This window comes from Megalobrama amblycephala, linkage group LG18 (assembly GCF_018812025.1).
Source record: "Megalobrama amblycephala isolate DHTTF-2021 linkage group LG18, ASM1881202v1, whole genome shotgun sequence".
Taxonomy (NCBI): domain Eukaryota; kingdom Metazoa; phylum Chordata; class Actinopteri; order Cypriniformes; family Xenocyprididae; genus Megalobrama; species Megalobrama amblycephala.
In genome coordinates, this window is record NC_063061.1 from 15,656,672 (window position 1) to 15,667,363 (window position 10,692).

At 36.6% G+C, this 10,692-nt stretch overlaps 1 protein-coding gene across 1 annotated transcript; it reads left to right on the plus strand.

Moving 5' to 3' along the window:
• The first annotated feature begins 2,595 nt into the window (after window positions 1-2,595).
• On the plus strand, window positions 2,596-7,736 carry cfbl (complement factor b, like). The gene is made up of 18 exons (XM_048165354.1): window positions 2,596-2,746; window positions 3,227-3,415; window positions 3,525-3,710; window positions 3,856-4,029; window positions 4,117-4,212; window positions 4,316-4,449; window positions 4,677-4,824; window positions 4,941-5,072; window positions 5,193-5,282; window positions 5,396-5,533; window positions 5,662-5,768; window positions 5,916-6,048; window positions 6,135-6,273; window positions 6,363-6,442; window positions 6,600-6,700; window positions 6,923-7,052; window positions 7,211-7,260; window positions 7,405-7,736. Exons 1-18 carry the CDS (start codon window positions 2,686-2,688, stop codon window positions 7,573-7,575), a joined length of 2,259 nt encoding a protein of 752 aa, XP_048021311.1. The 5' UTR covers window positions 2,596-2,685; the 3' UTR covers window positions 7,576-7,736.
• Window positions 7,737-10,692: the final 2,956 nt, after the last annotated feature.

Sequence of the window (10,692 nt, forward strand, 5' to 3'; positions counted from 1 at the left end):
TGTACTTATTTTTTTATCTAAGTACATAATAGTTAAGGCCACTTAATATAAAGTGGGACCACTCTTTTTTTACATTCAATCTCAGCCCCAGGCGTTTGATGTGGTAGAGCACAACATCTCGATGCTGTGCTGCCAGTGCTAGAACTTCGTAAATGTGTGTGGAGAGAGTGCTAGGCCAAATGGAAGGACCTGATATTGGTAAGCTACACCCCCGAAAGCGAGCCTCAGGAACTTCCTGTGTTCCGGAAGGATGGATATATGGAAATAAGTGTCCTTCAAGTCTATCGTGACAAACCAGTCCTTGGACTTGATTTGACTCATGATGAGAGGCAATGTAAGTATCTTGAACCGAAATCTCCAAGCGGTTGAGCTGACGAAGATCTATAATAGGACGCAAACCCTCCATCCTTTTTCGGAACTAAAAAATACAAAGACAGTCCCATTTTTAAGTAAGTGAACCTTAATGCCCGAGAGGTTCAACCAGAGATGCCTCTCCATTGCCACTAAAGCTGACATGGAGCGGCCGATGGCACGAGCCATCTCCTTTGTGGCACGGAGAGATAGATCAGTGGCCCGACGAAGCTCTTTAATATCGTCATGGCCACACCTCTTCAGCCTCATCCTAGTCCGAAAAAAGGGCCAGCCAGGAGAGCTTGTGGCGTTTCGTGGAGCGTTTTCATTGGTAGTGCTTCACACATGGGGCAGTCAGCCATCTCAAGGGCTGACCATGCATGCTCTGCTCCCAAACAACAAACACAAAACTCATGTGCATCTCCCTCTGTGATAAAATGAGGGCAGGGAGGAATGCACGGTCTAAAGTTTTGTGAGTTTATGTTCTACGGGACAAACAACACCAATTATGACAGACAGAGACACGGAACGCTTGCTGAAGATCAGAAAGCTGCAACAGTGGGGTGACGTTGCACCAATCATGATTGGACTAGTTGTACACATCTTCTTGACATCGCCATCTACTGGCTTGACTGCATAAATACAGCATTTTTAATGGTTTTTGCAAATCCGTGTGAATGGGGATAATTTTGACAACGTTATCATCTGTTTTCAGTAAATCGTTGTCGTGTAAATGTACCCTTAGTTTGTATCTCTTAGGGGCTGTTTACACAACACCGTTTTCAACTAAAAATGGAAAACTTTGTATGCGTTTTGACCGTTCATTTACACAACAACGGCATTTTGGTGGCCTGAAAATGCAAACTTTTGAAAACTGGTTTCAAAGTGCAAGTTTTTGAAAACAGTCTCGGTGTAAACAACAAAAACGCGAATCTGTGAAAACAATGATGTCATTCACATGCTCATTACATGTTCAGTCTATAGTGTTTCATTGCCATCTAATGGCCTGCCAGCAGAATACAGCGTTTTTAGTCATTTTCACGGATTCGTATGAATAGGGATCGTTTTGACCAGGGGTGTCCAGTCTCAGTCCTGAAGGGCCACTGTCCTGCAGAGTTTAGCCCCAGCTTACCACAACACACCTGCCTGGCAGTTTCCTTTATGCCTAAAAACCTTGATTAGCTGGTTCAGGTGTGTTTAATTGGGGTTGGAGCTAAACTCTGCAGGACAGTGGCCCTCCAGGAGCAGGATTGGACACCCCTGGTTTTGACAATGGTGTCGTCTGTACGCGGAATATTCAAAGGAAGTTGTCATAGTTGTCGTGTAAACGTACCCGTAGTTTTACCTGTGTTTGTTCTTGTTTCCTTTGTCAATGTTCATTAGTTTTATGGTTTCTAGGTATGTTCTCATTTGTTTCTATAGTTATTCATTTCTTAATTGATTAACTCCACCTGTTTCTTGTTTCTTTTCCTCCCTTCCCTATTAGCCTAGGTAAAAATAGCCCTCATTTTTAGTTGTTTTTTGTCCGTTCTCGTTTTTCTGCTCTCTCCTGGTCTCCAGTGTGTTTTGGTTTTGTTTTTTTGTTAAAAAAAAGTTTTTTCTATTTCCCACAGAAATTATATCATAATTCTTGATGATTGAATAATTAGAAACATTAAATGGAGAAGTATGGAAATTTGGGTTAAAGAACCCTAGTGAAAAAAATATACTAAATGTATTTGAAATACATTTACTTTGTGCTAAGTATACTACACATACATTTACATATTTATGTGCTTAATAAAAATATCCTGCAATTGTACTTTTGGTACAATTGGTTGCATTTAAGGACTAATATTATTATAGAGATCATACAGTCCTTATTAATAGTGATATTAAAACCCATTTTAGACATAATATTAGGAAATGTGCATTTTGCAACAAAGAAATACTCCAAATAAAGTTTAATTATAATTTTACATCTGTAAGTCTTAAATGATATGTCACTAAATATGTTAATGGGTTTGAAGTATACTTAGTATGAAATAAATAGGGAACGTTGCAACACTTATGTTGAGGTGAACTAAATTTTCAGCCAACACCCACTAGCCCCACATCGCTTCTGTAGTTTATAAAAGGAAAAATAAAGAATCTTTTGTAAAGAATCATTTTTTTGTAACTTTCCCATTTTTAAGAAACCATGTATGAAGTAAAATCAATTGAGTTTTACCTTGACAAAGTATTTGACAGATTACTTTATGTCCACAGTCACTTCCTCTTGTTTATCTTGCTCTATAAATATGTGGCCTTCCTCGGTTTTTGTTTCATTTGCTGTGTGAACCTGACAAGAACATCATGGAGCATGAACCATGGCTGAATCTGTTCATGCTTGCAATGCTGTGTTCTCTCATAACCGGTAGGTCTTCTTGTCTTTGCTTTAACCATCAGAACCATCAAGGTATTTCTATATTTTACTTAGAGACATAGAAACAGAACGTTTTGTTTTGCTGTTTAACCGAAATACTGATTTGAGGGAACATTTTTCTTTGAACACATCAAGAGATGCATCTAACTCATTCTTATATTTCACGTATATAGTCTAAAGTTAGTCTGTAAATAATTTATTGTAGTTGACACACCTACATTCCTTGAACTCTCATAAGCATCATCTTTTATAGCATAGCATTGCTGAATTTGCGCATCCTAAAAAAACACATATTTTCATGTGTGATTTGAGCTTGAGAAGCACATCATTTGTTTGATAAAGTTTGTAAAATAACATTAATTTATATTTTACTTAAAAGAAAGGTTTGTGACTAAACTATACAGCCCTGCCGAAGGGTCATATTTAGTGTTCTTTACAGTGTTTTATCCAGCCCTTTGATATTCCCCATAGGTGCTTCATCCTCTAATTTGTGCTCTGATGAGAAACTCAGTATTAGTGGAGGCAGTTTTTCTTTCTCAAAAGATGGGAGTCTTGTAAGATACAACTGTTCAGAAGGCTATTACCCAACCATTAAAATCCGTCGCTGTAACAACGGAAGATGGAACCCGATGCCCAAAAGAAAACCCCCAGAGTGCAAGAGTAAGCATCAGATTATCAGACAAACATGATCTTACTCTTATTGAAAACTGAAAACACAACCACATTTTCTATTTCAAGGCTATTCACAAAACAATTCCTTTTGTCTCAGAAGTCACATGTCCTGATCCTCGTGGTTTTGAAAATGGAGAGGTGTATCCATATTCACCTAGGTATTTCGTGAACGACACAACCCACTACTCATGTCATTCAGGCTACACGTTCCGTGGCTCAGAGATTCGTGTTTGCCAGTTGAACGGGAAGTGGAGTGGAAGCACACCAGTCTGTGGAAGAAACTGTGAGTGAGAAGTCTCTCTATGCTGTATAGAGCAATAAAACATTTCCTGGTTCGTGAATACAATACAGATTCAATAAACAATTTCAGCCCTTCGAGTCACAATTTTCCTCAGTCTCTTTCATTATCTGTGCCTCTTTTCAAACAGCTGATGACTGTCCTGATCCCGGCACACCCGCTGGCTCTACAAGATCAGGCAACATTTTTAATATTGATGACAAAGTCACATACCGCTGTGACAAAACATTGACTCTGATTGGTTCCAAAGAGCGAGTCTGTCAGGAAGATGGCCAGTGGTCAGGAACAGAGCCAGAATGTTACGGTAAACTTTCCTCCTTCCTCTTCAATGCACTAATCTCACTGAAAGTACATTTTCAGCTTTGCTAATTTTGTTGTTGTGTAAATGCAGCTGATTTCACATACGACACCCCAGAGGAAGCCTCAGAAGCTTTCAGCAGTTCTCTTAAGTCAAATCTAGCAGTTTCTCAACAAGATGAAGGAACAGGTAGTCTTATGCAACTCACACTGGCGCCTTCCTCTGCAAGGCAACATATACTTGTTTTGTCATCACAACTTTTTTGTATGAAACCTGTTCCCTGTGTCTTCAGGTCAGTACGGGAAGAAAATAAATGTGGGTAAGGGTGGAAAACTCGATATCTACATTGTCCTGGATGTATCTGACAGCATAGAAGAAGATGAGTTTGACAGGGCAAAAAATGTCATCAAAACACTCATAGATAAGGTATATGAAATAAATAGTGCGTTGATAACCACCATTTCAACTGAGTGATTTCATTCTTCAATATTTCTGCCTAAACATGTCTCATTAGTATACTAGTGCACCATTCGTGTCCCTTTAGGATCTCACAAGAAAACATTTTTATACTTCTCTTAATGTAATTTGTTATATTTTTAACGGAACTATGCGTGAACATAATGAAAATCTGACCCTGTGTTAATCATTGACAGATCAGTTATTACGAGGTTTCCCCAAACTATGAGATCCTGATTTTTGCCACAGACGTTTACCCGATAGTCTCCATGAGGGACTTCAAGAGCGGGCAAGGAAATAACCTGGAACAAATTCTTAAAAGACTGGAGAATTATGAATATGAAAGCAAGTATTTTGTCTTACTATAGCAAAAAAAAAAAATTGAAATGCAGTTGTTTAGTTTTGGACAGTCTGACAGTATTTCAGGACATATAATATCTTGATGTTTTTGTGACTAACAGGTAAAGGTGATCGATCAGGAACTAATATCGCCCAAGCCTATAAGACAATTTTTGAAAGTATGCAAATAGAACAGATGACCAATAAAGAAGACTTCTTGCAGACCCAGCATATCGTCATCATGTTCACTGATGGTATTGATGACAATATTTATACTCACCACTGAAACTATTAAAGTGTCTATGTTCTTAATGTAAAAAAAAATATTAAATTATTACAAAATTACTGTACTTTGCAACTCATTTTGTCTTTAGGTCAGGCCAACATGGGTGGTAATCCAAAACCACAGGTGGACTACATCAAAAATCTTGTGATAAATGATCCTTCACGAGAGGACAAACTTGGTGAGGAAGAACATGAATGATATTTGAGATTAAAATATAAAACATTAACAAAAGGGAGTTTAATAACTCAGTTCTTCTGTTTTATTATTAATATTTTTGTTGTTGTTCTACAGAACTGTATGTGTTTGGGATGGGAGATGATGTGAATGCTGAGGACATTAATGATTTGAAGACTGACCGGGGAAATGAGAAGTTCTTCTTTAAGCTTAAGAGCATTGAACAATTGCAGGAGACATTTGACAACATGATTGGTACTTCATTCTGTCTCTTTTCCATTTAGAAACGTGGTTCCGGTTGGGTAGAGAAGTAATTTTAAGATAATTATTATGTTTCAAAGCACATAAAGTTTCTTCTGTTCTCCTTGCCTCTTCTTGAACAGATGAAGGCAACAGTGTAGCATTATGTGGACTTTACAAAGATTACAATGATGTCTATTCATCCCATGAACGTCGTCAATACCCCTGGTTGGCAAAGATCAGTGTGGCTGTGGGTATCCCTATATTCTAGTCTTATTTCGTATTTAAAAAGTGGACAAAAAATGGCTTAGCATCACCACACTAGTTCTATGAACAGTCTATGCTAAGTTTTTCTACCTTGTTGAATTATAAAGTCTATTCTCTGATGATTTTGCAGCGCAGCAATGGAAAAATCTCTAACTGCATGGGGTCATTAGTCACCTCAACTTTTATCTTGACAGCGGCTCACTGCTTCAGATTTGGTGACACATCTGACAGGATTACTGTTGATATTGGTACAAAAATTCGAGGTAATGTTATGTCTTTAAGCATATCATTTCGAATATGTATAATGGTTTAAATCTCATCAGCGCTGTTTCCTTTTCTCCTCTTATAGGAATAAAAGTGAAGGAGTACATACCTCATCCTCTCTATAACCTCAAAGCAAAAGAGAACATGGGAATACCTGAATATTACGAATTTGACGTAGCCCTTATTCAGTTGGTGGAACCTCTAATTATGGGTCTTGATCTTCGGTGAGGAATGCAGCTCAGACATCATTTTATGCTACTAAAAGTGTTAAAATAGTGTAATGAATGAATGGCTATTGTGTATGTCTGTACAGACCAATCTGCATCCCCTGCACCAAGGAAACCAGTGGAGCTCTGAGACTTACAGATAGAGAAGGAACGTGCAGAAAACATCGTGAGTTACAACAGATATGTCTGCATGCATATTAGTTGTGTGTATAAATATGTAATAAATATATTATAGGCTATAGAGAATTATGGCACTGCAAAATATGTGTAGCTCATTTCTATCTTGTAACAAATACAGCATATTTTATTTGTTGTGTTTACAGAGGAAGTGCTAATGAGTGCAGAAACTGTGAATGCTGCTTTCATGACTGACAGGAAGAAAAGCATTGAGAAGAAGTTGATCAAAATCAAGCAGGGAAAATGGGTAATGATGTTGTATGCTGAACATTGTCTTGTCCTAAGATTGTTCTCTTTATATTTTTATTCATTTGTGGTTTCATTACGTTTATATAGGGCTTGTTTTTTTTGTTTTTTTTTTAAGGATCTCAAAAGGAAATTGACTTATTAGCAAAGATGCTTAGCTCAACAACATTTGTGACTGTGAATTTCTGCTGTCTAAATATTTTTTATTTTATTTTTTTCTCAGCGGGATGATTGTGTTGAAGATGCCAAAAAAGCTGAAGGAATTACTGCAAAAAATGCTGAAGATATCGTTACAGATAATTTTCTGTGCAGCGGTGGTACTGAACCTACTAGAGATGATATTGCCTGCAAAGGTATGTTTGATTTTGGCAAGAGTGCATAAATTTTGGCTCTAATCTGCCATTTTTGGTGTTGCTATAGAATCATCAAAATGTCATTAAACAACTCCTTATCCTTAATACATTGAATTTGCTTAAAGATAAGCACTTAATGCTGTGTATGTCATCAACAGGTGACTCTGGAGGGGCCACTTTTGTGGTTCCTGGTAATCGAATGGTCCAGGTGAGATTTGTTCATGTTTGTTGATTCCTTTTTACAGAATACTGAGCCATTTCAAATCACGTGCATTACCCTTCTGAAGACTAAATTGTTATTCTTGTCTATTTTGAAAGATGTTTGTTTTAATATCTGAATAATCTTGGACAGGTTGGTATCATAAGCTGGGGAGTGAAGGATCTGTGCGGGCGCAACCCAAACGCTATGTCTGATTCAGAATCCAGAGATTACCATACAAGTCTGTTCAGTGCAAAAGTACGCTCATTCCTTAAAGACTACGTAGGAGATGGCACACGGGGAACCCCTCTTACATTTTTGTGAACATTGTGCTTAACAGTTGTCTATTTGCCCGTTCAGAAACGTTGTGCATGCCTTTTAGTTAAATGAAACATTTCTATTGTCTTTTCCTGCTTTGTGGCAATTTGTAAGAATTGTGACACAATAAATGCATTGTGAAATAATAAAAAGCAATAACATAGTAATGTAGCCTGTATGTTGTTTTTAACATTAATCCAGTGCAAGTAATCAAGTGTGATTGATTAATTTAATTTAATGAATCAGAGAGCACTTACCATGAATCAGGTACAAAACAAAGCTTGAAACTTTATTTTATATTCAATTTTTGGATGCAATATAATAATTTTGTTCATTGCTAGATAATAAAATCACAAAAATGTTTTTTAAACATTTTAATGCTTATATATAGTCATCTGTTTATAAATGAGCAAATATAATATAATATAATATAATATAATATAATATAATATAATATAATATAATATAATATAATAAACCCTTGGTTTCACAGACAAGGCTTAATCTAGTCCCAGACTAAAATGCATGTTTGAGCTGTTTTAAGTGAAGCAACTTGAACTGACATATCTTAAAATATGTTGGTACCTGGTGTAAGCGAAAAAGAAAAATTATTATTCGTCTAGTTTATGATTTATCATATTTTCAATTATTTTCTTGTTTTCATTTATCCTATAATAAGACATATTATTATTATTAACATTTCTTTTGACAGTTTTTGTTTCTTGAATACATATGCATCATACTTTTGACTTGTTTTAACCGCTTGTTCTGAAGACGACAGCAAGTTTCCACTAACTGATTGAAAAAGTTGTTTTTCTGTAAGTGTTAAAGTATATTTTGAGTGCTACATCTACATTGTACACGTCAGACCATCTCCGTTAGACAGATACTCATCTGCATAAGTACACTGTGTTTCTGCGAATTCTGCGAATTTGCAGCCTTTTCCATCACGTGTTTGTCTGACACTCAAAGGTGTCAAAACTACAGCAGTCTGATATCTATATTTACAGCTGTGGCCCCAAGGATCTCAGTGGCTTTGTTCATACTAAAGAGGAACTTACCCTTGCCTATCTGATCAAATAGGCTATAAAAAGTGTAACACATTTCCTAGTTTTTCAATCTCTCTCAGACTCAATTCTGGCACTTTTTGCTTATACTGCAAGAGAGCTCTCACCCACTATATTTTTCTTAAGCAAGAATGTTGTACTTGCTGCTTTTATCCAAATATTATTTTACTCAGAGATATTAGAACTGATTTTTGACAGTTATGTTTATTTTCTTTATAAAATCTGAATTCTAATTATTTCCAAATTAGCTTTACTCATTTATTGTTTAACCATCTGCTATAAAGAAATAAAATAGATTTTTATCTGCATTCCTTGGTCTGCCTGGATCTCCTTGCATCAGTGCACACCAGTAATGTTTAGTTTTCTAAGATACCTTTATAAAAGCTACTTAAATGCTCTAATTGAACTAAGGCCTAATCCTGACTTAAAGGCACAATATGTAGGCTAATCTTTTTCCGCAGTCGCCACTTCCTTTCCTTCTGGTCATGCGTATGTGGGGTAACGCAGCGCTGTTTTATATTAGATACATTTGTGTGTTGAAAGTTGTTATAGTGCTACTCTGTACGTTTGCTCAGCGGCTGCTATGAGACACTTGTTTCACACTGCAGTAAGCTAGATCGATATTAGTCATGGTAAAACATGGTACTCACAGTAAATCAAGAAAATAAGATTTAAACAATAAGACTTACTATGCTGAGCTTTATAACGATTAATTAGTTTTCTGTCAATTAATGTCGGTACTGAAATTCTAAAAATGTGACGCTTTGAGTGCTGTTGAGCGAATTCATAAATACCTCTGATTGGCCAATGTGTTGACGTCCTCATCGGATATGTCTGTGATTGGCTTCAGTGTGACTGGCTTCAATGATCAATGCTTAAAAAACATTGTAAATAGTCAATGACACTCTTCACCGAGTGCTTACACAGATACACTGAGCGCTTGAAAGCGGGTGTCTATCGCGGACCCATCCGCTGATAGACGCCTGTTTTCAAATGCTCCCGCTCTAATAAAATACATAATATATTAAAGCATGGTTTCTACAAAATACAACCAAAGGGTATCAAGGGTAATGTGATTTATTACTTACCCTCATGCCGTTCCACACCCGTAAGACCTTCGTTCATCTCCGGAACACAAATTAAGATATTTGTGTTGAAATCCGATGGCTCCGTGAGGCCTCCATAAGGAGCAATGACATTTTCTCTCTCAAGATCCATTAATGTACTAAAAACATAATTAAATCAGTTCATGTGAGTACAGTGGTTCAATATTAATATTATAAAGCTACGAGAATATTTTTGGTGCTCCAAAAAAACCAAAATAACGACTAGTGATGGCCGATTTCAAAACACTGCTTCATGAAGCATCGGAACGTTATGAATCAGTGTATCGAATCATGATTCAGATCGTGTGTCAAACTGCCAACAGCTGAAATCACGTGACTTTGGTGCTCCGAACAGCAGATTCGATACACTGATTCATTTATGATCCAGTGCTTCCTGAAGCAGTGTTTTGAAATCGGCCATCACTAAATAAGTCGTTATTTTGTTTTTTTGGCGCACCAAAAAAATTCTCGACGCTTTATAATATTAATATTGAACCACTGTACTCACATGAACCGATTTAAATATGTTTTTAGTACATTAATGGATCTTGAGAGAGGAAGTGTCCATTGCTCCCTATGAAGGCCTCACAGAGCCATCGGATTTCAACTAAAATATCTTAATTTGTGTTCTGAAGATTAACGAAGGTCTTACGGGTGTGGAACGGCATGAGGGTGAGTAATAAATGACAGAATTTTCATTTTTGGCTGAACTAACCCTTTAAAATTGCTCATTTATCTGGATTTAAACATTCTTGGAAACATTTAGGATAATGTAAGTACACAAGTCAACAAAATATATAGCATTGTTCTAGTGGCCTTTGGATATTTTAATCCCAAAATCTTACATATTGTGCCTTTAAGCCCTGTCTGTGAAACCGGGCCATTTTTTATTATTATTTTTTATTCGGAACTAATTATTAAAACGAACAATTTCTGGAGGAAGCATTTCA

What these genes read in the sequence shown, in the direction of transcription:
- cfbl (XM_048165354.1), top strand. Translation starts at nt 2,686, where the DNA reads ATGGAGCATGAACCATGGCTGAATCTGTTCATGCTTGCAATGCTGTGT. An exon ending in AAATCAAGCAGGGAAAATGG is followed by an intron (nt 6,701 to 6,922) that starts GTAATGATGTTG and finishes TTTTTTTCTCAG; the next exon opens with CGGGATGATTGTGTTGAAGA. An exon ending in CTGGTAATCGAATGGTCCAG is followed by an intron (nt 7,261 to 7,404) that starts GTGAGATTTGTT and finishes AATCTTGGACAG; the next exon opens with GTTGGTATCATAAGCTGGGG.